Source organism: Mesoplodon bidens, assembly GCF_964165515.1.
Source record: "Mesoplodon bidens genome assembly, chromosome: 5".
Lineage (NCBI taxonomy): Eukaryota > Metazoa > Chordata > Mammalia > Artiodactyla > Ziphiidae > Mesoplodon > Mesoplodon bidens.
Genome location: NC_138161.1, coordinates 74130019 through 74157176, shown reverse-complemented (window position 1 = coordinate 74157176; position 27158 = coordinate 74130019). Strand labels below are relative to the sequence as shown.

The following is a 27158-nucleotide window of genomic DNA, read 5'->3' as shown; positions in this document are numbered from 1 at the left end:
CCATGCAGATTTCCAAAATGTATTTTACTTTAGTATTAAAGAAAGAAAATAAATTTAAAAAATAATTTCATAATAAATAGGATTAATATATATATATATATATATATATGTGGTTTTTTTTTTTTGCTGTATGCGGGCCTCTCACTGTTGTGGCCTCTCCCGTTGCGGAGCACAGGCTCCGGACGCGCAGCCTCAGCGGCCATGGCTCACGGGCCCAGCCGCTCCGCGGCATGTGGGATCTTCCCGGACCGGGGCACGAACCCGTGTCCCCTGCATCGGCAGGCAGACTCTCAACCACTGCGCCACCAGGGAAGCCCAGGATTAATATATTTAACAGCCATTTTAGTTACAGAAGGGAAGGTAATATAGTGCCTTGTAACTACTTTTTTTTTTTTAAACCAATGTCTTTGGTAGGTAGTAAGGCATAATTATTAGATTTTCTCTTAGAAGATTTAAAGTATCTATAATAGGTACTTTTCCACTTCAGTTTAATCTCTGCCTGATTTGACAGTGCCAATTTTTTTTTTTTTTTTGCGCTATGCAGGCCTCACTGTTGTGGCCTCTCCCGTTGCGGAGCACAGGCTCCGGACGCGCAGGCTCAGCGACCATGGCTCACGGGCCCAGCCGCTCCGTGGCACGTGGGATCTTCCTGGACCGGGGCACGAACCCGTGTCCCCTGCATCGGCAGGCGGACTCCCAACCACTGCGCCACCAGGGAAGCCCTGCTGGATATAGTTTAAAAGATCATCTTAAAATATCAGCAATATTAATTTGCATAGTTTATAAGAAGTCTTGAAGCATAGACAAAAATGTTGCTACATTTTAATAGTTTTTTGTCAATATAGACATAACTTTTTATAACAAGTTTGTGTTAAGAATAATGAGTAAACAGTGTGATAGAAATGAACAAGTTTTTGGTATAATTCTTAGGGAGTTATCCTAAGTTTCTAAAATTTAGCACCTTAGTTACAATTAAATCAGTCAATGTTATAAAATATGAGTATTAAAGACTTCTTATTTTCATCAAAATGACTTCATCTTTTCTTTTTTTCCTTTGGCCATGCTGTGTGGCATGCAGTAATTCTTAATTCCCTGACCAGGAATCAAACCTGTAACCCCTGCATTGGGAGTGTAGAGTCTTAACCAATGGACCGCCAGGGAAGTCCCCAGAATGACTTTAAATGTTGGGAAAAGTTTACTTTTTATAACCTTATAGTTAATGAAATTGAAATTTTTTTATCACATGCAACTATACAATTAGGAAAATATAAAGTTGGGAAATTTGATTAATTTAAAAAGTTAGTTTGGCATATCTGATAAATTGATAGATTACCACTGTCAAGTTTTATTGGTGAGTCTATTATCTATTGTGTCCTCAGATAGAGCCTTTGCAAGGATTAGTGTAAAACTGAAAAAAATACTCAATGTTGAAAGCTTTCATTGTTGAGGTTTTTATGTAATCATTGTACCTGTGTCCAGTTTTGAATTAAAAATGCACAGTCCAAAATCATTTCTATTATCATTTTTGGAAGATCTAGCATTAGTTTAGCATTAGTATATGTGAAATGTTTATTTGGCTAATTTATTAAAAGATGTGTGTTAAAGCTTGATATTTATGCAGTATTTAAATATTTAGAGTATATATGAAATAAATTCTCCAGAGTTTTATATAAAGGACTATTTAAATGCTCAAAATGATTACTTAACAATTAATCTCTAAAAAAAATTAATGAAAGATTCTTATTTTCATTTTCATTACGTAATAACCAAGTTTACCTTCATATCATTCATATCAAAATTATACTAGCTTGGCATTATATAATTAAAAACAAATACAGTAATTTCAAGAGATGTACGCTTTCCACCAAATCTTTTGTCTGTTTTAATGAAGTCAGCCTGAATTATTGGTTGTACTATTAGTAACCTGGGCAAAATGGAGAACAGGTGGAGGCACAACACTTCTCCTTCAAGAGGAAATGATGTATGGATAATTTGGGATTATAAAGAATTTCCCTTGAAACATTTGTGTTTGGATATGGCTTCTTCAGTAGTCACAGTTTTGAAAATTTCTTTAAAGGACAATTTGGGCCTGTAGATAAAATATTTTGTTTCTGCAGAGTTAGAGCTTTCTGAGCAAATTTTACTCAGACTTGGAACCTGGGCTCAAAGAGAAACCTTCAAAGTTAAATTGTGACTGAATAGATAGTGAAAAACCATCCTGAGTATATATTAGTTTGCTAGGGCTGCCATAACAAAATACTACAGACTACAGGCTTAAACAACGGAAATGATTTTCTCACAGATATGGAGGCTGGAAGTCCAAGATCAAGGTGGCAGTAGGTTTGGTTTCTCTTGAGGTCTCTCCTTGTTTTGGAAACTGCCACCTTCTTGCTGTCTTCACGTGACCTTTCCTCTGTGCATGCACATCCGAGGTGTCTCTTCCTCTTATAAGGACACCAGTTCTACTGAATAAGGCACCCACCCTTATGACTTCACTTAACCTTATTTACCTCTGTAAAGGTCCTATCGCTAAATACAGTCATATTGGAAGTTAGGGCTTCAACATAAGAATTTTGGAAAGACACAATTCAGTCCATAACACAGATGTTCACATCTCTGTTATGCACAGTTCAAGAGGGTATGAGACTGGAGACCATGGGGACATCTCTGGGCTGTAAATCTGGAGACACAAGTCTTGTCTTGCCCCTAAAGACATATATTTACATTCCAAAGGGTAAGAGTACAGGATCCTTTCCAAGGAGAATTTATTTAAATTAAGGAGGTAAGGTTTATCTTCCCTTCTCTGGAAGAGAGGAGGGCTTCCATATAGGACTGATAACAGCTGTCCTATATAGGGCCCCAGATTCATATTTTGAGGTTCCTCATCGATAATACTAAACCTAGTATATGTAGGCTGTTATCAGTCTGATAAGCTGTTATCAGTCTGGCTCTTATTAGTCACAGCACAGGTGAGAATTGAGAATTAGAGTATGGGAAACCAGTGTGGTTATTAAAAGTAATAATTAAATCTGTCGCTGCTCCAGAGACTGTGTGTACTTTCAGTACAATGTGGATAAATATAACTTAACAGACATGTATTAGCTGATGTTTCTTGAAACTGAATTCTGTTTAGTTCACATTTTTTGGTTATATTATGGTCAGAGGCCTGGGGTTATGAAAACCTGTGTCTTAGAAGCCAGAGTTCAGTCTCAAGTGATTAGATGTTTCCTTTTATATTTTCTCCTAGCCTAAAGGGGGCAAATTATCTAAGTAATTCAACTTAAGGTGATAATAAAAAACTCCACTCCTGTGGGTAGAGGAAATTGTAAATCTAGTAGTTCAGTAGTGAGGTATGAGCTGAGGCAAAAACTGGAAGTTATATGGGAAGAAACCAGACCCTGTAAGTCAGGAAATGAAAATTATTACAAAAGCAAAAACAACTAACTCTGGGTTAAAAAGAAAAAAGCAATGGTGAAGCCATTTCAAAATTCAACTTTTACAGTTTTTTGAACTTTTTTGTTTGCTACGTTAATAACTTCTGATAAAAGAAAAAGTTGAGTTTTTAAAAATTTTTATTTTATGTTGGCGTATAGTTGATTTACAATGTTGTGTTAGTTTCAGGTGTACAGTAAAGTGATTTAGTTATACATATATCTATTCTTTTTCAGATTCTTTTCCCATATAGGTTATTACAGAGTATTGAGTAGAGTTCCCTGTACTATATAGTAGGTCCTTGTTGATTATCTATCTTGTGTATAGTAGTGTGTATATGTTAATCCCAACCTCCTAATTTATCCCTCCCTCCAACCCACCTTTTCCCTTTGGTAACCATAAGTTTATTTTCTAAGTCTGTGAGTCTGTTTCTGTTCTGTAAATAAGTTCATTTGTATAACTTTTTTAGATTCCACATATAAGCAATATGTGATATTTGTCTTTCTCTGTCTGACTTACCTCACTTAGTATGATTATTTCTAGGTCCATCCATGTTACTGCAAGTGACATTATTTCATTCTTTTTTATGGCTGAGTCGTATTCCATTGTATATATATGAACCACAACTTCTTTATCCATTCATCTGTCGATGGACATTTAGGTTGTTTCCATGCCTTGGCTATTGTAAATAGTGCTGCAGTGAACATTGGGGTGCATGTATCTTTTCCAAGTATGGTTTTCTCTGGATATATGCCCAGGAGTGGGATTGCTTGGTAGCTCTATTTTTAGTTTTTTAAGGAACCTGCATACTGTTTGCCATAGTGGCTGCACCAATTTACATTCCTACCAACAGTGTAGGAGGGTCCCCTTTTCTCCACACCAAAAGTAGAGTGTTTTTTAAAAATTCATTTCTTGGGGCTTCCCTGGTGGCGCAGTGGTTGAGAGTCCGCCTGCCGATGCAGGGGACACGGGCTCGTGCCCCGGTCCGGGAAGATCCCACATGCCGCGGAGCGGCTGGGCCCGTGAGCCATGGCCGCTGAGCCTGCGCGTCCGGAGCCTGTGCTCCGCAACGGGAGAGGCCACAACAGTGAGAGGCCCGCGTACCGCAAAAAAAAAAAAAAAAAAAAAAAAAAAAAAAATTCATTTCTTTTCAGTCCTCAAATTTTTTTAAAATTGCTAATCAGATACTGCCCACACTGAGATTGACGTATACATGGATCATAAGGTATATATGTAGTCGGAGAATGCAAAAGCTAAGATTTTGCAGGCTATAAGCATTGGTTTATTAGTGATGTTTTTCTTTTCTTTTTTGCCAATTTCTAATAAAATGAAATTGGAGGAGAGATCAGTTAAAGGCCTTCAGAATAGACAGGGACCAAACTAGAATAGTAATATTAAAGAGGAAATGGATTCCAGTGATTGTGAAGGTGAAATGCAAGGACAGTTGGATACTATAGGAAGCAAGGACATGAACTTTTGAGTGTAGATGATGTAGGAAATGTGGATGGGGGAGCAACTTTGAAAGAGAAGGCAGTTTTAATCAGAAGATGGTAGTATGAGTGTAAATAGGGACTTCTTTCAAACATTTTTTTCCGAAGGAATTGAGACTTGAGCATTCTCTTGAGTTCAGTGAGTGAGCCAGGGAAATGAACCCATTAAGGGTGCAAAGGAGAAAGGGGGAAATTTGTAGGACAAAGTTCTGGAGAAGGCAGGATGAAGATCATAGTTTTCTTTTTAAAAATTAACATTTATTACTGTAGAAAAATCTAATGGTACACCTTCTTCATTATTCCAGTCCTGATAAAAATAAGAAAAAAAATTATGAGTTGGAATTTTGTTATCAAAACTCATACTCCTCATGGTGAATATCATAGTATTTTTTGAGGTGCTTATCAATCTAGGATTGTGCAATAGCCTTCTGATTGTTCTTCTTAGTCTCAGTTCTATGTCTATATTCCTCACTACAGATATTATAGTGTTCTTACAAAATTCAGTCAGAAATTATGAACTCTTTTTTAGAGTAAATTGCTTCCCCTAAGTGATAAAATCCATATTATCTTCATGATCTTGTCACATTTTTCTACAGTCTCTGTTCACTGCATAATCTACATACCAACCACAGTAAGAGAATTCCTGATTTCTTTTATTTGAGGTAGACAAAGTAAATCTCTGTTCTTGGCCAACAGAAGAGCTCAATAAAATAAATATAGTTCTACCGCAAAGGCTAAAATTAGGGATATATATTAATATATTAAAGATTTTGTCTGTATATAATTTGCAATGATCTGCCAGAATTTCCTTACATAGAATTAATTGCCAGATTAATGCCCTGAAGTGAAAGTAAACAGTGCATGTAAATTTAATGAGAGCTAAGGACTGTAGTGATAACCCCAGGAGGCAAACATTTCAGAGTTTTGCTACCTCACTTCCTGATTTCAGAAGCCAAGGATAGAAACTGGGGGGTTTTTGTAAGTGGTCCCATTCAATTTTTTTCCCCTTTTTCTTTGGATTCCAGGAACATTCACTTTAATATCTAGTTGATTTTTTTAAATGTAATTGTACCTAGTTAATATCAAACTTTCCTCAAAAAGTCATTATAGACACAGTTTTTGTGTCTATGGTATTGTGGGAAATTAAGGGATGGGCAGAGAATCTAAGTGTGCCTTTTTCTGCCTACCTCTCCACTCGCCTAAGCAACATATCCAGTGAGTTCTCAGAGGTCACCAGCAGTAAAAAGGAGCAGGGTTCCTTGGTGGAGCTACCCCAGGAGAATGTTAAATTGCTGGTTAATCTGCAGAAATCCTGGGGCAGGCACTATACTTCTCACATCAATGGTTAGTGGGATGATGCTGAAATATTATTGAGAAGGACCTTTTGAGAAGTCTTAGAGACACCCAGGTGGCTGATATCTGGGGTACAGAAAAAAAGACTGGATGGAAAGTAGGGAGAACAGACTAGATATTTTCAACTAGGACAGTGAGAGTGGGAGCAGAAAGGAGGTAAGAGATACAGGACATTGGAAAAGCAAAGGAAGCAGAATTAGGCACATAATTGCCCGTAATCTTATTTTTTCATTTATTAACTAAAGCTATTCAAAATCAATTAATATACAGAACTTTTGTTTTTACTTGAAATAGTGATTAAAGATTTTGGTTGTAGTGTATCTTTTTTTTGGATTTTCCCCAATATCATTTGGGTTGTACCATCACTGGAAATTTATAAGGATTTATGTGATTTAGCTGATTGCCTTTGTGGGAGTCAGTGTTGTTAAGTGCACAGACTGAGCCAACTGGCTGAGTTGAATCCCAGCACTACGTCCCAGCTCACCAGTTTTTGGCTGGTGACCTTGGCTACTGGCTTAATCACTCTGTAAATACTTCCTCTTTAAAACTGAGATTAATAATAGTGTCTACTTCATAAAGTTGCTATGAGGATCAAAGGTGTTAATTATGAAAAGTATTTAGGACGGCGCCTGGCACATAGTAAGCAAGATCTAAGTGTTAGCTATTGTATTTACTTTGCATTGACTATAGTACTCAGACAATACATTCCTTGAAGCAATCCTTATAATATGTGTTATTAGAATACAGCATACTCTATTTTGACTTTTAAAGGGAATATATGCATACGGTAAAACAAAACTGTTCAATATGGTAGCCACTAGCCAGTTGTGATGATTTAAATTAATCAAAATTAATAAAATTAAAAATTCAGTTCCTTAGTTGCACTAGCTACATTTCAAGCACACAATAGCCGCATGTGGCTATTACCTATGAAACTGGACAGTGCAGATACAGAACATTTCTGTCTTTGCAAAATGTTCTATTAGAGCCAGCAGATAGTGAAAGCTCCCTCCCATTCCTACCCCCAAATCCTTCCTCCCAGGGGTAATCCCTGTTACAGGTTTCTTGCACAGCTTTTCATGGTTCAGACACACAATTTTTTTTACATAAATATTATATAATTTGCACTGTACTGTGACTTATTTTTGTTTGTTTTAAAATACACTATTGATATATAATTGACATAACACTTCCTAGTTTTAGGTGTACACCATAATGATTTGATATAAGCATATATTGCAAAATGATTACCGCAATAAGTTAATATCCATGTATTGATTTTTGGAATATGTCAGCTCCCTACATTTAATCAATTAACAGTTCAAAGATTTAGAGCATCTGATATTTGGCTTAGGAAGCAACAATTCAACTATAAGAAATACGCATCTTGTTATATTTGGGAGCAGGTGTAAGGAATGATCTACTTCGGTTTTCTTTCTTGTGTGGCACATGCTACCCACACTGATGTGAGTTAAGCGAGTTGAAAGTGATCATCTCCCATCAGCATGGCCAGGAATTCTGCAGCTCCTGTCTCCGTATCACAGAGAGCTCCTGCGCTGTGGGAAAACCCTGCATAAATGCTGGCGTCACTGTGAAGATATCTCATTCTGGGTTGGGAGGCCTGCCCCCGGCCACTCCTAGGCTGCGGAGAAGGGGACCCGGCGGTCGGCTCGGACGGCTTCCCCTCCAGCCGGAGGAGCGCGAACACGTCCGCCCGCTCGCGGAGAGCGGCGCCCCCTGTCGCCTGGTCAAAGAGGCGGCGCGGGCTCGCGGGAGGCCGGGAACATGGCGGGGAGGCCCGCGGCCGCCGGTACCCCGCCGCCGGACCGGGACCGAGCGGCGCCCAATGTGGTGGCGTGGATCTCGCAATGGGCAGACGACCACCTGCGTCTCGTCCGGGTACCGCTGACCCGCCGGCCGGGCAGGTGGTGGGCGCGGGCTGCGCGGCGCGAGCCTGAGGGAGACGCGTCCTGGGGAGGCCCGGGCAGCGGACCCGCCGGGCCGGGGAGGCATGGAGGGCCGCCCGGTCAGGGCAGCGTGTGCGGGGCCGCGGGGGCAGTTGGGAAGGGCCGGGCAGAGACCAAAGCAGGGCACGTAACTCCATACGCCTGCGGAGAGTGGAGGAGTTCGTTTCTTTAATGCAGTGAGAGGCCATTGGAGTTCCAACAAAGGGCGGGGGCGGGGGCGGGGGCGGGGGGGAGGAGGGCTTCGGCGACTAGACGAGAGGATTGTGGTGATTCCTTTCTTTCTAACAAAGAGAGGAATAAAGAGGGCTGCCTGCTTCGTGAATGGTGTTGGAAATTGCTGATACAGAGGAGTTGGGATAAATTAATTGTTAGGGAAATCTAGGGAGCTTTTTGCACGTGTGAACTTGAGGATGCCTGTGAGACCTCTAAATGGAGATGTGTGAACTTGAAGATGGTCATTAGACTTCTAAACGTAGCTGTAGATGTTCTAGGCAACTGGAGACAGGAGTCATGTATTGAAGGGAAATCAGAACTGGGCATATAACTTTGAGAATGGGCTGCATAAACCTTGAGTAGTATTTAAAGCTTGGATGACGTCTTGGAGCCAGTCAGAAAAGCTCCTGAAGAAGCCCTAGATCTGAGACCTGGGGGCCCCTCTAACATTTAGAATTTGGGGCGTGAAAAGGAGGTCAGCAAAGACTAGGAAGGAACAGACAGGGAAGAGGAGGAAAATCAGGAAAACCAGGTGTCCTGGAAGCCAAGTGAAGAGTATGTTTTCAGATGGAATGATTAACTTTGTTGAATTCTGCTGGGAAGTTGAGTAGGATCATCAGCTTTGCAAATACTTTGCAGCCAAGCAGGACAAGAGCCAGGACCATGTCTGTTTTCACTCACCAGTGCAGCTCAGTCCTTAGAGTAGTAAATACCACTTAGTAAGTGCTAGATAAATATTTGTAGCATTAATGCAATATATATATGTGAATATACACACACATATATGTTAATTGACAAGGCCTTGGTTCTTCCAGTTAAGCAGGAAGAGATGCATTGGTTATTACAAATTAAAAAATAACCTCATCAGCACTGGGGAGGAAACAGTGTTAAGTTAGCAAGCACATGGATAGTTCATTCCAAATAATCCAATCACAGAATGTACCCTTGTGTATATTTTCAACTTCATCTCTTATATGCTTAGTTGTATTTATTGAAGGAAAGCATGTTAGATTACCACTGTTGAGGGAATTACAGGATCCTTATTAATTAATTAAACTCCTTTAGGTCTGTTTCAGTTTAAACGAAGCACTTTAAAGGCATCGCTAAGTTTTTCCCAACTGTTTGCAACATGTATTTCCCAAGTGCTATATTTTAAGGTTTTGGTGATAAAGTTTTCTACCAGATACTTAAATTCTGCCTGCAGACTCAGGGTTATGGAGTTCCTGTGGGCCTTGCAGAAGAAGTATTAGACTAATTCATGCATTCAGGGAACTCATGGTTAAAGCAATACAGTCAATAGAGAGCAGTACCATATTATGTATATAATTACTGTGTGTGCCAGTTTGGTTGGAGAAAAAAGGGAAGATTAATGGGCAGGTGGGCAGTTAGCTTTTTTGGAAGAAGTGAACCTTTAGTTGAAGGATATGCCTTATTTGGGCAGTTAGGTACAGAGAGGATTTTTTTTTCTGCCTTCTAATTAGTACTTTCACTATTGTGAATAATAATTAGGATTAATCATTAAATCTCTTTTTGAAGAACATCAGCACCGTAATGGCCATAGCTGGAGTAATGTTACTTCTAAGAAGTGTTCGACTGGTAAGTTAAAAAAATGAAGAAGACATTACGATAAGCACCAGACAGTTAATTTTTCTCACTTCAAACGAGACAGATGATATCTCAAGCAGTGTATCATTTTGTTATTCATATTAGAAGCTTTTAAATAGTATTTTAGAACAATGAACATATTTTAAGATGTTGGTTTAAAAGTAACACATCCACAGGATTTTATGGAAAGTAATTGCACAGCCTGTATTTCCATAATCATTTTTCTTCCTGCTTAAAGAGGAATCTGAAAAGGATTTAATTTGCTAGAATGGTGTAGCCACTAAATTTGCATTTCAGATGTTGAAAACAGTCAAAAGTGTTTCCTATGGTGGTATTAAATTTAAATCGCCATTGAATTATGTCCCTTAGAACTAAATAATTTATGCTTTCATTTAGTGTATTTTTTTGCCCTTTCAATAATGTATTAATAATAGACATTGTGGAAATCCATTTGATAATTCAAGATTTACAGGTATTTTTTAATACACCTTATTGTTATCATAGGATGTAATTTCAGTGTCATGTTCAGTGTCAGTGTCATGTGTCATCCAACTGCAATGGATATATTGCTTCTATATATATTTATTTCCTACACTTATCTCTATATTGTTTTGTATTATCATTGACTACACCCCATTACTTTATCATACTATATCTTTTCCAACTGTTGCCTTTTCACCCAGACACCAATTTCAAAACTTTTGTCTCTCTTTTCCCTTCTTTTTGTTTTAGTGCCTTGCACTCATCTTTTTAAACTGAGAGGTAATTGACATACAGTGAAAGTGTAAGTTTAAGATGTACAGCATAATGATTTGACTTACATACCTCATGAAATGGTCACCACAGTAAATTTAGTGAACATCCATCATCTCATATAGATATGAAATTAAATAAATAGAAAAAAATTTTTTTCCTTGTGTTGAGAAGTCTTAGAATTTCCTCTCTCAACCACTTTCATAGATAACTTACAGCAGTGTTCATTATATTAATCATGTTGAACATTACATCCCTAGTACTTATTTATCTTATAACTAGAAGTTTGTACCTTCCAAGTTCCCCCTTCCCCTACCCCCACCTCTCCTAACCACAAATCTGATCTCTTTTTCTTTGAGTTTGTTTTTGAAGTAAAATTGACCTACAACACTATGTTACTTCCTGTTACACAACGTACTGATTTGATATTTCAATACGTTTCAAAATGATCACCACGAGTCTAGTTACTATGTCACCATACAAAAATATTGCATAATTACTGACTAAATTCCCCATGCTGTACACTTCATACCTGTGACTCATTTATTTTGTAACTAGAAGTTTATCTCCTAGTCTTATCTCCCTTACCTATTTCTTTCCTTCCCTCACTCCCCTCCCCTCTGGCAACCACCTGTTTGTTCTCTGTATGTATGACTGTGTTTCTGTTTTGTTGCACTTGCTCATTTATTTTTCAGAGTCCACGTATAAGTGAAATCATACAGTATTTGTCTTTCTCTGTCTGACTTATTCATTTAGCATAATACCCTCTAGGTCCATCCATGTTGTTGCAAGTGGCAAGATTCCATTCTTTTTTATGGCTGAGTAATATTCCATTGTATATATACATACCACATCTTCTTTATCCATTCATCTATCGATAGGCATTTAGGTTGCTTCCATATCTTGGCCACTGTAAATGATGCTGCAGTGAACATGTGGGTACATATATCTTTTCAAATTAGTGTTTTCATTTTCTTTGGACAAATACCCAGGAGTGGAATTGCTCGATCATATGGTAGTTGTATTTTTAATTTTTTGAGGAACCTCCATACTGTTCTGCATAGTGGCAGCACCAATTTACATTCCCACCAACAGTTCATGCGGGTTCCCTTTTCTCCACATCCTTACCAACACTTGTTATTTGATAATAGCCATTCGGACAAGTGTGAGGTGATATCTCATTGTGGTTTTGATTTGCATTTCCCTGATGATTAGTGATGTTGAGCATCTTTTCAAGTGCCTGTTGACCATCTGTATACCTTCTTTGGAAAAATGTATCTTTAGGTCTTCTGCCCATATTTTAATTGGGTTGTTTGGTTTTTTTGATGCTGAATTGTATAACTGCTGTGTATATTTTGGAAATTAAGCTCTTATTGGATATATCATTTGTAAATATCTTCTCCCATTCAGTAGGCTGCCTATTTGTTTTGTTGACAGTTTCCTTCACTGTGCAAAAGCTTTTTAGTTTGATGTCTCATTTGTTTATTTTCACTTTTGTTTCCTTTGCCTGAGGAGGCATATCCAAAAAGTACTAATAAGACTGATGGCAAAGAGCATACTGCCTGTGTTTTATTCTAGAAGGTTTATGGTTTCAGGCCTTACGTTTAAGTCTTTAATCCATTTGGAATTTATTTTTGTGCATAGAGTGTAGTCCAGTTTCATTCTTTGACATGTAGCTGTCCGGTTTTCCCAACACCGTTTATTGAAGTGGCTGTCTTTTTTGGGGTGGAGGGGCTTGAACTCATTTTTAACCTTATATTTAATAGGCTCTTTCTTATAACACCTCCATGATTTTGTAAGTCATTCATTTTTAGCCTATGTATATTCTTCTAGAATGGAACTTTTGAAACTTTAGTTATTTTCGTTCTACTTTTTTCATTTTCTTATATCTCTACATTCCATGACATATCTGTATTCTGAAGTTTCCAAAATTGCCAAAATATTAAATTATCTGATTAAGAGTTAAGGGGAAAATAGTGCTGAGGGATCATTTCTCTTGTTAGCCCTTAAAAAAACACATGAATCAATTAGAGATCATTGTAAGTTTTTCGTTATTTTTAGTATATAGTTCAGTACTTCACTTTGGTAATATTAAAAGCAGAGTGTTACTGTTTATTATGTTCACTTTTATTCTCACTGACTTTCATGCTTTTTTTTTTCTCATTGACTTTCATGTCCTAATCCTGCTTATGTTAGGTACGTCATTGACTTATGCAAATTATTCAATGATATATATATATATATATATATATATATATATATATATATATATATATAGTTATGAGGTTATTTATTTTAGACTTAAGTTTGGTCTCTTTTTCTTAGATTTTATGGTTTTTGATAATAGTGATGGGAAGAGCAGACTAAGGAAGAGAAAAAGAACATTGGAACATTAGGGGATAAAAAACTATGTTATAGAACAGTTGGAGACGTTTAGCTAGAAATAAGAGAAACCCCAATCAGCATGGCTTAACCAATTAAAAAGCTGATTTTTATCATGTCACAAGAAGTTTGGAGGTTAGAGACTGCTAGCATTGCTTTCCCAGCTCAGTAACATAGAATTTAGGTCTGTCTGATTTTCCTTGCCTTTCCTCATGGCACAGATGGCTGCTATAGCAGGCTGCTCAAGGCAGGAGGAGAGAAAAAAGGAAGGAAGGTGCCAACCGCATCTTTTCCTTTTATGCAAAAAGCAAAAACGTTCCCGGAAGCCCTCTGTAGACCTTTGCTCACATCCTTTTGTCACATGGCCACCTCTAGCTGGGGCAAGTAGGCTGGGCAAGTGGCCATTTAGCTTTTCCACCCCATACAGAGTATGTTCTCAAGGGAGAATGGGTTTGGGAATGGATGTTGCATTGATATCTTGCCACAAGGAGCCTTGATAATTCCTCTCCAGCTTTCTTTTGGGATTGCTGTTTTTCTCTCCTTCCTCTTCCCTCTGAGAGTTTATCAGTTTCTCATATTCTTTCAGTTACAGATTGACAATTCCAAATTTCGTATTTAAAAAATAAAAAAGATTATTAAGTTTGGTACTGTGCTGAGCCCTTTATATATATAATTTCATTTAATAGGTAAAATAATTCTGTGATAGAGGTATTCTTATGCCTAACTTCTATAGATGAGGAGATGGATGTTCAGAGAAATAACTCTGACAAGATCATCCGGCTAGTACATGGCAGAACTGGATTTCATATGACGTCTTCCTGAATTTAAAACCCTTATTTTCTCTTCACTCCGATGCTTCCAGCTTTTGTCTGTTTGCCTTTAGGACACGCCCTTCACCCTCTGAAGCTTGGGCATAGCACCCTTGTTAGTAGGATCATCTTTCTGCCTGCTCCGGAGAGCAGGCTGTGTTTATCACAAACTCAGGATTTTTTTGTTGAAAGATGTCTTCCTCAGGTGTTCCTATCCTTTCCATTTTGACCCTTTAGCACTTACACTTTATATTAAACCTATTCATGTGTTGCTCTATAGTTGTATTCTTGTTTTATGCATATTGTCTTTTCCTCTTCCAGATGGTGCCTTCTGTGTCACAGAAATGCTGCACTGAACTTTTGGCTGTTGAGGGATTATTGGATTCCTCCCATCATGAGGTAGATGCAGTGGCATCTGCCTTTAGATGTCCTTCACATAGACTGTGAGCTTCGTGACAGTAGAACTTTGGGTTCTACGTTTTTCCGTTTCCTCCTCTAGCTCTTAATAACTTCCAAAACTCCAAGCATCAAGGCACACTTTTGCCCTTTTATGTGTATCCTTTAATGAAAACACCTCAGAATTTAAAGGATGGACCTGTAGTAGTTGAAGACATCTTTAATGTCCCTCTCTACTCCTTCTAAGTCTTGCCTTCCTTGGGCAAAATACTCTTGTTTTTCTCATCTGATGTAGTTTCCAGGCTCTTTACCATCTTTTTTCTCCTCTTCTGGCTTTGTTCCAGTTCGATGAAGTCTTTTATGAAATATGACACCCAGAACAGCCTGATAGATTCCACTTAGAGCCTGATTTAGAGTATTCTCTCCCTCATCTCTCTTGTTCTGGATCCTGCTTCTAATATGTTGCTTTGGGTGGAACTTTGCAGAGGGGAGTGGTGGGGTTGCTGGGCAAAGAGGAGAGGGAGTTTGCACTTTTTGTTTTTGGCAGCCTTGTCACATTTTCACTCATTTTGAGTTCACAATTAACTAAAACCTGTAAATCTTTTCCATATATGCTACTTTATTCTCTTCTATCCTTTAGTTTGGGAGGATACAGGGGCAGACTTTTATGTTGCAGCCATTCATTCTAATTGTCAGGATCTTTTTTTTTTTTTTTTTTTTTTGCGGTACGCGGCCCTCTCACTGTTGTGGCCGCTCCCGTTGCGGAGCACAGGCTCCGGACGCACAGGCTCAGCGGCCATGGCTCACGGGCCCAGCCGCTCCGCAGCATGTGGGATCTTCCCGGACCGGGGCACGAACCCGCGTCCCCTGCATCGGCAGGTGGACTCTCAACCACTGCGCCGCCAGGGAAGCCCTGTCAGGATCTTTTTAAATACTAACTCCGACTTAGTATTCATACCCTTCCAAGCATCAGACCTGCTGATGTTCGATCCTTATGCTCTCATTCAAGTCACTGGTGATCATATTAAACAGGAGAGGATCCAGGTCAGAGCCCTGTGGCTTACTCCTAGTGTGCCCCTCCCATTGACGTTAACTCATCGGTGCTACCCTAGGGATGTCACAGAGCCATACTGGGAGCCATCTATGTGGATGTTTAGCCCACATTTCTCTGTCTTTCCCATAAACTTTTCATAGACAACTTCTGTCAGGTGACTCACTCAAACTTTTCATGTGTGTTTGATTTAGGATTTCTCTTCCCTTTTGTTTATGTTCTGCATATTCCACATTCTTGAATGAATGCTGACAATACATACCTTCAGAATCTTTTTCCTCACAGTGTTTTCTCCAGAAAAAGCAGTCACCTCCTTTTTATCTAGACTCACCAGTTGTTAACATTTTGCCATGGTTGTGCTTTCTCTCTCTCCCTCAGTGAAACCATTTGAAAGCAAGTTGCAGACATGATGGAACTTGTCCCATAAGGACTTCATAGTGTACTTCCTAAGAGCAGGGATATTTTCCTACATAGTCACATTAATATCACAGCTAATAAATTTAACATTTTTGCAGTAATATCTAAAATTCAGTTCATATTCATATTTATCTTCTGAAAATATCCTTTGAAGCTGTTTTTTTTCCCAGTCTAAGGTTCAGTCCAGGATCACACACTGTATTTAGTTGTCATGTCTCTTTAGTCTCCTTTAATCTAGACTTTTATCCCACTTTATGTTAATTTTTGTCTGTCATGACACTGCCATTTTTGAAGAGCCCAAGCCACTTGTCTTAGAGAATGTCCCACAGTCTAGATTTGTGTTTCCTTGGTAGATTTAGTGTGAACAAGAAGGTGACGGTGTATACTGCTTCCTGTTGTGCCGCATCAGGAGACTCACAGTGTCCGTGTGTCTTAGAACATTATCACATCTAAGATAATTAATAACCCCTTAGCATCATCTAATACCCAGACCATATTAAGAGTTCCTTGATTGTCTCAGTGGTGTCTTTTTTCAATAGATGATCTGTTCAAATCAGGATTCAAATGGTCCATATATTGCGTTTGTTTGTTATATCTCTTATGACTCATTTACTTTATAACAGTCTAGAACCCCACCCCCATTTTTTCCCCTTTACGCCATTGATTTGTTAGAGTAACCAAGTCATTTATCCCATTTTTAACGTTCCACATTCTGGATTTGTCTGCTACAATATTTTTCTTGTTTGAAACAATTTTTTTTAATGTTTAGACCAACTGTACTATCTTAGGAAGTGGGGTACTCATTTATCCTTCTGCCTGTATGAGGCTCTCACCCAGCCATGATTATGAATTAAACTTTTCTCTATAGTACTGTTAATATGGAAGACACAGGTATAAAATGTTGACTAACTCCAAGGTGTTAGGTATTTAAATAAATTCCTAATGTTGGCCTTTTAGGAGGGGCCTTTTTCTCCTATGAGATAAAAAATAAGGAAAAAAACCTTGTTGATTAGTAGTCAAATTTAACTTGCCTCAGTTTTGGTTAGGTTCTCCCAGCAGTGCCTGCATGAATAGATGGTACATCTATAGTATAGGATAGTGACTATTTAGTCAGATTTGTGTGGTGCCATGTTCAGACTCACTGCTTTTTGATGGATTGTGTCATATTTCGAGGATGTAAGCTTTTAGAAGTTAGGAGTCTGTTTAATGTTCTCTGTATAGTAGCTTGAAATAGTAAAATAATGACTATAGATTTCTAAATAATGTTCCCATAAACACTTTCTGTTAAATCTTATTAAAATTTTAATATAAAATTAAGAACCAAATTAAAAATTTTCAGTGGTTATATCTTCTTTAAAATGTTTAGAGAATTTGACATGCTTAATTTTAATATGAAAATGGTAATAAAATGTTATATTTTTCTCCTTGTAAATCAACAGACATCAAAATTCACAAGTTCTTCAGATATTCCAGTAGAATTTATAAGAAGGAATGTTAAACTACGAGGACGACTACGCCGAATAACTGAGAATGGTTTAGAGATTGAACATATTCCCATTACTTTACCTATTACATCTTCATGGAGAAGTAAGTAAGGTGCAAAAATAATAACACTAAATAACTATTTTAATGTTCCTTTATTAGAAGTTATTTTAAAAATAGCCAAAAAAAGTCATTTTAATTTTTAGTAACGCTCCATTGTCTATGAGGGAATGTCCAAATTCTTGACTTACATACAGGAACTATTGAATTTGGCTCTAGATTTCTTTTCTTCCTTCCCTCCTTTTCTCATTCAACCACTCAGTGGTTCATTCAGGCATTCAAGCATTTATTCCACAAATATTGATCACATGTTATGTTCTAGGTCCTACGCTAGCTGTACGTGCGGAGTGAAATAAACAAGACCACTCTACCCCTTGGAGCTTATAGTACAGGTGGAAGATGGGCAACAGACAAATGAGAAATTGTCCTAAGAGCTATGAAGAAGAGGATCAGGGTATAGGATGAGAATTATTGGAGGTTGTATGAAGGGCGAACCTACATATATAGTGGTCAGAGAAGGCCTCACTGAGGAGTTGCTATTTAATCAGATACCCGAAGAATGGGAGGGGGCTGGCTAGGAAGAATATACGCAGGGATGAGTTGCCTCTTTTGGTAAGCACATGAAGGCTCGTCTGGCTGGGGCATAGGGAAGAAGGGGACAAGAGACACCAAAGGAGGCTGGAGAGCTGGGCAGAGTCCATAGCTTTGCTGCTGCAATTCCCATTTCTCCCTGCTTCATGGCAAAGCCCCCAGCCACACAGACATGCCTGCTGCTTCCATGTGTTCTCATGCCCTGGGCATAGTTCTTTGCCCAGAGTGACTTGGCTCCTGTGGATTCTTTAGGATCTAGCTCAAATGTCAGCTCTTCTGTGAAGCTCTCCTTAACTCCCAAGCAGAATTAGCCTCTTTCTTTCCTATCCCCCAAGCAATTTATACACACTACAATTAAAGTACTGAAACACATTTTCCTGTAATTATGTATCTAGGTTTATATCCTTCTATTAAACTGTGAGCCCCTGGTGGGCAGGGAACTTTTCTTATCTATCTCATTATTCACAGTCCCTAGAAAAATAATTGTTAGCCAACAGAGACTTGGCAAAATTTGTCAAATGAATTAACTGAGTTATATTTAAAGATCTTCTTAATATTATTTTACTGTTTTGAAGAAAGGAATTCTTATTTCTTTAGCCTCAGATGAATGAATATCACTCTGTTCAATTAGATAGGGCTGCAGGGGAATAAGATTAATTTTTTTTCCCCAAACATACCTGACATGATTGACTTCTTTAACAAATCAAACCGTATTGTTCCCTAAAGAAAGGTACCTGAGATGTTTATTTGGCCATTTAATGGCCATTTAATGGCCGTTTCAGCTCTAAGCATGGTTTATACTTCATAAGTCCTCTACCCTCTCAGTTGTTGTAATAATGCTACAGTAATTTAAATCTCTCCTGTCTGAAATAGTGATGATTCTTTAGTGCTTAGACAGCAAGGTCATCACTTGTGATTGTCCAGGCTGTACATCGCACAACTCCAGGGATGGTATTCAGTGGGAATCTGCCCCGGAAGTCAAGCAGTGCCACAGCACTCTAATTGCTACACATATTGTTATTGTTATTGCTACACATATTGTTATTGTTATTAATGGGTTTCACATCAAATAAAAATGTTTTATCAGGTTGGTACAAACAATCAAAATTTTAGAGCTGAAAGGAAACTTACTTTTCTCCCCCACTTATTTAAATATTTTCTATAGAAGTTAAAGGCCATGTATGAAGCCATCTACCTAACAGTTGATAAAATCAAAGGTAGAAAACAGATTTTCTGCTACCCAGTCCACAACTTTATGTATAGAAATGCAAAAGTTAAAGAAACAGACATGTCTTATTCGTCCCAACAGATGATAACCAGTACAAATGTAACGGTAGTATTAATACTTTTTGTAACTGACATAAATTGTTGGTGTTAAAAAGATCATTTTGCATTTTCATTAGTTAAACCTATTTACTTATAAAATGGTTGTAGAACTAGAAGGTTGCTTTCCAAGCACTATTTTGAATGATATAATGAGATATATAATGATATAATGAGATATAATAAAAAGCATAATCTTTTTCATTTAAAAATAGCTGTTAATTGAAAGCTCCTTATGTTCCTTTCACTATTTTTACTACCTGGCCTGTAGGATACAGATGGACTTTTTAAAAATTTTTTTTAAAATTTTTTAATTAATTTATTGTTTTGGCTGTGTTGGTCTTTGTTGCTGCACGCAGGCTTTCTTTAGTTGTGGCGAGCAGGGGCTACTCTTCATTGCGGTATGCGGGCTTCTCATTGCGGTGGCTTCTCTTGTTGCGGAGCACAGGCTCTAGGTGCGCGGGCTTCAGTAGTTGCAGCACATGGGCTCAGTAGTTGTGGCACATGGGCCCTAGGGCATGTGGGCTTCAGTAGTTGTGGTACGTGGGCTCAATAGTTGCAGCACGTGGGCTCTGGGGAGTGTGGGCTTCAGTAGTTGTGGTGCGCAGGCTCAGTAGTTATGGCGCACGGGCTTAGTTGCTCTGCGGCATGTGCGATCTTCCTGGGCCAGGGATCGAACCCGTGTCCCCTGCATTGGCAGGCGGATTCTTAACCACTGTGCCACCAGGGAAGTCCCAGGGATGGACTTTTGATTTTATTGTAAGGAGGGCTAGGATTCAGGCTCCCCAAATTAAGGCCATTCTAACCAAAAAGATTTAGCTCAGAAAACTACATCAGAGTAGAGTCTGTGTAGTGTAGTAGAATGTGTATTGGCGTGGAGAGCTTGTGTTCTATTTCTAGTTTTGGCTTATGGTTTCCACCACCATCAAAGAAGAGAATTATAATATTTCCAAGACTCCTTCCTCATGACTATTCTGTGATATCCCTTCCTTCTATGATCTTATCTTTGGTGTGTATGATGAGGAGGCAAACACACACAAAGCTGAAAATTTTTATGAAGCGGAACTCTTAGGACACTTCATTTCTTCAATAAATGTTTACTGAATGCCTGCTGTTTTGTCACAGTCTCAGTATATAGTGGCAAACAATGGATGTGATCCTACAGTAGTCACAAAACCTGCAGTCTAGTGAGGATATTACTCAAAGCTTCTCCTATCTCGGATGGTAAAAAGTAATCTTTTTGACGTATGTGATACTCTTGTCTTGTGAAATTGTCCATTGTCATGAATTTACTTGTAATGTTTTCTAAATTGAGGGTATAAATCAGTTGTTTTTCTATCATGTACTATCTTTATAAAAACCTTAAGAATATTTAGTCATGAAGTTTCCAACCCATCTGATGGAACAGAAATATAACAAACTCCTTAGTGGTGATTTGCTTCCGTATTCATCTTATGTCTGCAGTTTTTTCCAGGTGCCCATGGTCTTTCCCTTACTTGACATACTCACTTCCTACTCCTCCTCCTGCCTCTCTGTTCATTCTGCAAAACCCAAGTCCTGCTCTTGGGCTCTTCCACTGGAGCCCATGTTGCTGCCCCCTTATAACCTTTGGAATCATCTGTGTCATCCAACCCAGTATGAAATAGGCTTTTTTAAAATATGTGCATGAAAGATTTGTTGAAGAGCTGGTAAGATAGAGGGATTCACTCAAAGCTAAAATTAGACATCATAAGCATTAAAAGTGGCATCTCCTTTTTCAAGAAAACCTCAACTGTTTGGGCAAAAATATATGATGGATATAACTAACCTTATTCAGTAGATTAGTTCTTGGAAGATTTATTTTTAAATTTTTATTGGGCGCATCATATTTTAAATGCTTAGTGGGGAATTGCTAATTTTAAAGGAATCCCAGTGACCTTTTGTGAAGTGAAGAATTAGGACATTAATACTTAAGGTTGATAGTGTTGACTTAGATTCATGTTTTTGGTCCCCAAAATTTTGGTCTTAAAGACTAGAGGGTGTTTTATTGGAAGATAGCTGGTGTTGATGGCATCATTAAAGGATTGAAGAGACACCTCAGAATCTTCAGGCTTCCCTTAACTCATTATGTACCAATGATTTGAATTCATCTAGTCTTTATTATATGTTCTGCCTTAATCTAATTTGTGTATTTACTGTGTCACAGATTTTTCTAAGGACATAATCCTACTTACACCTTTTGATACTTCTCTAACTGAAACTCTAGGACAGGTTTCAAGAGCCCATGCCCTAAAGAAAATGTTTTTCTATCATCAAATAATATTGTGGCAAGCTTCTAGGATATCTTCCTGAACTCAAGTATTACTTTTTCCCTAGCAATTAAATGAACTTAACTTTATACTTTCAGCTACTTGTATAAGAGTTTAACATATGTTAAATGTATAATTTCTTTCAAAAAAAAGTCATTAAGATTTTTTTTTGTCAGCCATTATCCTTTATGGAAAGTTATAAACTTTTTCTGCAATAAAATCCTGTTATTAAAGTTCAATTGGTTAAAATTTTATCAAGAGTTTGCCCAGACTTTCTTATCACTATGTTACTTGGATAATAAATTGATAAAATACTGTCTGGAAGTCAGTTTTGTAAAATGTATATAAAAACAATAATGTTGATATTAATCAATATTTATTGAGATGGGAAAATATCCTCAGTACATTAAGTGAAAACGCAGTTTATACAGTCCTATTGGTCGTAGGAGCTTATATTATTGAACGACATATCTTGTAGCATTACGTGTATGTGTGCAGAGAAATAAATCTGGCAGATTTTTTAAAAAAAGGTAAATTGGTTAAACCCCACATCCTGTTCTGGTGCTTACTGAAATGAGTTTTTGAAATTTCCATCTGTTACATACTTGTATTGTTTTAAAAGACAAGTTGACTATAGAAATGAATGGATCTATATCTAGAGAGTCTGGGTATTTATAAATAAACATAATATATCCAGTTGTTTTTTGGAGCCCAAATGACTTTGGAATTTGCTTTTGCAACGTGGTATTAAAGCTAAAACTCTCTTCTACCTAACCCTTTTAGAAGAGCCGTGTGGTGCTTTGCTGGTTAAGTTGGCTGGAGTAGAACTCACTGAAACTGGGAAGGTGTGGTTACAAAAAGAGCTAAAACCTTCCCAAGTAGTATGGTTCCAACTTCTTGGAAAGGAGAATTCAGCACTCTTTTGCTACCTTTTAGTGAATAAGGTAAGTAGTGTGAAGAAATAACTAGCAATATTTTATTCTTATTATTTAATGCATAAACTCGTCATTAATCAGAACCTTGAATATATAATGAGACTGAATTTTTTTGTCTTTTTAAAGTACTACTCACAGTGATTATGTATAGAGAACTAGATGTTTCATATATAAATATTGCTATAAAATTTGTTTATTATAGAAAAAATTATGTTTATATGTTTATTATAGAAAAAATAGAAAATTAAGAAAAAGTAAAAAAACTTTGAATTATTATTGACTCTGGACATTGCCAGTTTAAGGAGTATCTTATACATTTATTTATGGACATTATATCACACTTGTTATGCCAGTTTAAGGAGTATCTTATACATTTATTTATGGACATTATATCACACTTGTTATTATAAACCACTTGTTGAGTGCAACTTGTCAACTGGAAATTGCAAAGAGCAAGGGTGTTTTCTGAAGGTAAATATTGCTCATTCTGGTCCAATACCTTGTAGATAGGTATGCCTTAACATATAAGTCTTTGAACTCTAAAAACATTGAGCATATTTAATACTACTGGGCATATTTAAATTGAACCTATTTAAATACTATTCATGATCAGCAGTCAGTCATCTGAAGACATTGCCTCAGAGTTTCCTTACCTTTATGACTGGCTGTTAGCCATTCTGTAACTGCGGATGCCTTAGAGCTTCATTACTGTTGCCCTGTCACTGTCTTGAGTCCTTCGATGTGCCTTCTTCCAAATTTCTTTTGGTGGACAATTACTGAAAAAAGAACATGGAAAAATAAAATAGTTGAAATGTTATTATAACAGGATTAAGGGTAATTTTTCTTATTTTTAAAGTTCCTTATTATATAACAAACAAGAATAATCTGAAGAGAAAAATAACCTCACATTAAAGTGATTAGAATTGTAACCATTTTAATTATTAAAAGCTTTTTGAATTATTAATAGAACACCTAATGAAATCCATTAATTTTTGCATGTCCAGATCACATTCAGTTCTTTCAAAATAAGAATTATCCAATACCGATTGGTTGAAGCATCTTACACTTGACTAAGTTGATAATACAAAAGTATATAAAAGATCCCAAAGGCCTTACAAAAATATTAACTTGTCTTTTCAATTGAGGAGTATGTATTATTTATCCTCAAAACCCCTCTATGGAATCTTTTTTTTTTTTTTTTTTTTTCTTGCGGTACGCGGGCCTCTCACTGTTGTGGCCTTTCCCGTTGCGGAGCACAGGCTCCGGAAGCGCAGACTCAGCGGCCATGGCTCACGGGCCTAACCGCTCCGCGGCATGTGGGATCTTCCCAGACCAGGGCTCGAACCCGTGTCCCCTGCATCGGCGGGCGGACTCTCAACCACTGCGCCACCAGGGAAGCCCTGGAATCATTTTATTCTCATTTACAGGGGGGACTCTGGGTAACCAAGTGAAAGAACAGGTATTCAAGCCCAGCTCTTCCTGGCTCCTGAGCCCACACTTCACTTTATCTGTCTTTACCTTATACTCTTTCCTAGAAGGTGACCAAATTATGCTTTATGCATATTTTGGTAATTTACTTCTGTTGAATTTTACTGTAGTGTGAGGCTGAATTTTAATTATTTTTATTTTGGTTCAGCTCATTAAATTTAAAACAAATATGATAATCCCTTTAAAACTGTATTTCTTAGCCACTTATCATCATGTACCAAAAGTTACTGCATTTAAAGGAACGAAAGGTTACTTTATTCCTTTATATAGTCTTAGAAAATGTTTCCTACTTTAAACTTTTAGTTTTCACATTAAAAAAATTTAACTGTGAATTACTTGTCTAATGAAGCTATAAAATTACTAATACTTTGTTAAAATTAATCTTGCTAAGCAGGATCTCCTTTACACTGTAAATTAGCGAGAAAAAAAAATCCCATTTATCTGGTTTCATTAGGCAGTGAGGTATGAATGAAATTTCCTGAAGGGTGAAGATTCAAGGGCCAGGACTATTTTTATGTTCATTATTTTATGGGACATCTTTTAAAAATGTATTTACATGCCAGTGCCTTCCTCAACACTGGAATTCTGAACCTAAATTAACAGTTCAGTGATGATTCATTTCATTTTGCGTTTGTCTACTTTTTAGTTTCGTTACTTTTCTTTAGTTTCTCTTTTGCTGTGGCCTCCTGTCATTTTACCTATCTGGTGTGTGCTCCATTTCCCCTCCAAACGACAACAATAAAACCAAAAAACCCTTTTTGTGCTTTATTGCTTCTGCACATTTTTGGGTAGGAGACCAGTGAGCCCGTGGAGAACTATATGTTATAAAAGAGTGAATTGTCTTTGAGCAATGGTCTCTTCTAGTAATGAAATTCTTGGATTTAGCATTAACTGTTTTAAGCTCTTAAGGACCCTTTTGCATTTATATTTTTGACTTTTATTTGGAGGACTCAAGTTGCAGAATGACTGATGTTAAAGTAAATAAAGTGTTATAGATATGCTAGTAACTTTATTAAATAATTGGCTTGTGTTATTTCTTTATTCAAGGGTAGATTTTTTAGTGTGAGTCTGAATGAAGAAATTTTGAGAAGAGGCCTTGGCAAAACTGTTCTCGTTAAAGGGCTAAATTATGATTCTGAAATCTATTGGAGAATTCACAGAAACTTACTTAAAGCTGAATTAATAGCCTTAAAAAAAGGAGAAGGAATATGGAAGGAAGAATCTGAACAAGAAAGTTATTTGGAAAAATTCAAAGGCTCCTGGAGAGAAATATGGAAAAAAGACAGTTATTTTAAAAAAATTGGATCAGATTTCAACTTGAAAAAAGAAAGTTATTATGACAAATTTAGAAGGACTTATGAAACATGGAAAGAAAACATGAATAACTACTCCTTAATACTGAAGTTCAGAGAACTTCTGAGTCGCATACACTTTCGTAGAAAAGGATGAAATATTCCAAGAGATCTGGAGGTGACCTACTCCAAAAAGAATAAAATATAATGGATATTTTTCATTGAGTTGGAATGGGAAATTCCCCCAAATGATCAAAGTTGCATTCTAATGTATTTAAATATTTAAGAGATGATTCTTATAAATGTAATAGCAGAATAATTTAAATAAATTGTGATTAATGTAATATCCTTTTAGGAAAAATGAAACGCTCTATAAAAAGTTATCAGGTTGAGGGCGATATACATGTAGTGATAATATAAGAAGAGGGAGTTTAACTATTGGCCATTGTATTATTTTAGTCATTTTGGGCAGCCACATTTAACTTTTGTTTAAGGAGAGTATTTGTTTACTTTTGATTACTTATAATAAAGGGACTCTTTATGCATCACGTCTGAGGCTGCTCTTTTCTCTCCACTGCTTTATAACTGCTTGTGAATTTGAGGCAGAGCTACAAGAGAAGGTCACTTAGACCATTTTCTACTAGTAAAGAGTGGCTTATTTCTACCTGTTGTTAGATGAGGGGGATAATCCTGAGGACAAAATCATGAATGAGCCGAGGATGGCAGCACACAGGATAAAAAGAATAGGGATGCCTTCTGACATTGTCGAGCCCCTAAGGGCTTGAACTCTCTTGCCTCCCAGTTTCTTATTACGTGAGATAGTAAATTTCTTTATTTTTAAAGCCAGGTTTAGTTGGTTTGAGGATGTGATATACACACATACTTGCTGCTAAAATCCTCCTGACAGTATAAGCTTCTTTCACAACACCAGCAATAATCCACCCACAATGTCTCCAGAAGTTTTTCTTTTTTTATAATTATTTTATTTTAATTAATTAATTAATTAATTAATTAATTTATGGCTGCGTCGGGTCTTAGTTGCAGCACATGGACTCTTTCTTGCAGTGTGCAGGCTTCTTTCTAGTTGAGGTGCGCGGGCTCAGTAGTTGTGGTACGTGGGCTTAGTTCCCTTGCAGCATGTGGGATCTTAGTTCCCTGACCAGGGATTGAACGTGTGTCCCCTGCATTGGAAGGCAGATTCTTTACCACTGGACCATCAGGGAAGTCCCTCCAGAAGTTTTTCTTAATGATTTGTGATACTGACCAAAGTCAGAGGTATCATCTGGTCTAAATAGTTGACTCCTGTCAGAATCAGTAATACAGAATGAAAAGTTTACTGCTGCTACCTGATTAAAACAGGAAACTGCTGCTTTCCTGTTTAAAACATAGCAAAGTAGATTTCTCAACATTTTCTAATTAAACAACATTAATTTTTAGTGAGGTCTCAAATCTTCCAAAGATACTTTTTGTGTGTGTGACTTTATTTCATCGTCTTTGGGGTAGGATTAGGAAGTTATGTGGTAGTTTTTATTCCCTGGGTCTAATGCCTCAATAGCTTTTTGTTTTGTTTTAAGAGAATGTTTTATTTTTATTTAGAGATTTTAACAAGATTTTTATTTAGGGATGTTAAACTAGTTTTGTGGCAAGCTCTTGAGCCTTTTTTTTTTTTTTTCTTGGTTTGCCTCAGAATGATGTCAGATCTCATCACAGTTATCACTGATGGCCTCTACCAGCTCAGCCAGTGCATTTTTGTCTTTCCAGTTAAGCTGTGTGAATGTGGGGCTGGTGCAGGTCTTTCTGGGGACTAGGTGACCTGGTCTAATCTTTCCCT

General features: G+C 37.4%; 2 protein-coding genes across 4 annotated transcripts in view; both read left to right on the top strand.

Annotated features, from left to right (window-relative positions):
• Positions 1 to 17387, top strand: part of SLC33A1 (solute carrier family 33 member 1) — a 43054-nt gene extending 25667 nt beyond the window's left edge. The window contains exon 7 of one of the 2 annotated variants that reach the window (XM_081235008.1): positions 17308 to 17387. The gene's annotated coding sequence lies outside the window, so the exon portion shown is untranslated. Of the gene's footprint in view, positions 1 to 544; positions 984 to 17307 lie in introns of those variants that run through there. The other variant, XM_081235009.1, reaches the window with a different exon arrangement.
• LOC308617711 (protein C3orf33) lies at positions 7916 to 25865 on the top strand. Of its 2 annotated transcripts, none has more exons than XM_081235018.1 (5): positions 7916 to 8174; positions 9992 to 10051; positions 17308 to 17455; positions 22396 to 22556; positions 25083 to 25865. In XM_081235018.1, exons 1-5 carry the CDS (start codon positions 8061 to 8063, stop codon positions 25482 to 25484), a joined length of 885 nt encoding a protein of 294 aa, XP_081091144.1. In that variant the 5' UTR covers positions 7916 to 8060; the 3' UTR covers positions 25485 to 25865. The 2 variants fall into 2 exon arrangements, with proteins under 2 accessions (XP_081091144.1, XP_081091145.1); XM_081235019.1 differs by having other exon boundaries at positions 8057 to 8200.
• The last annotated feature ends 1293 nt before the right edge of the window (positions 25866 to 27158 follow it).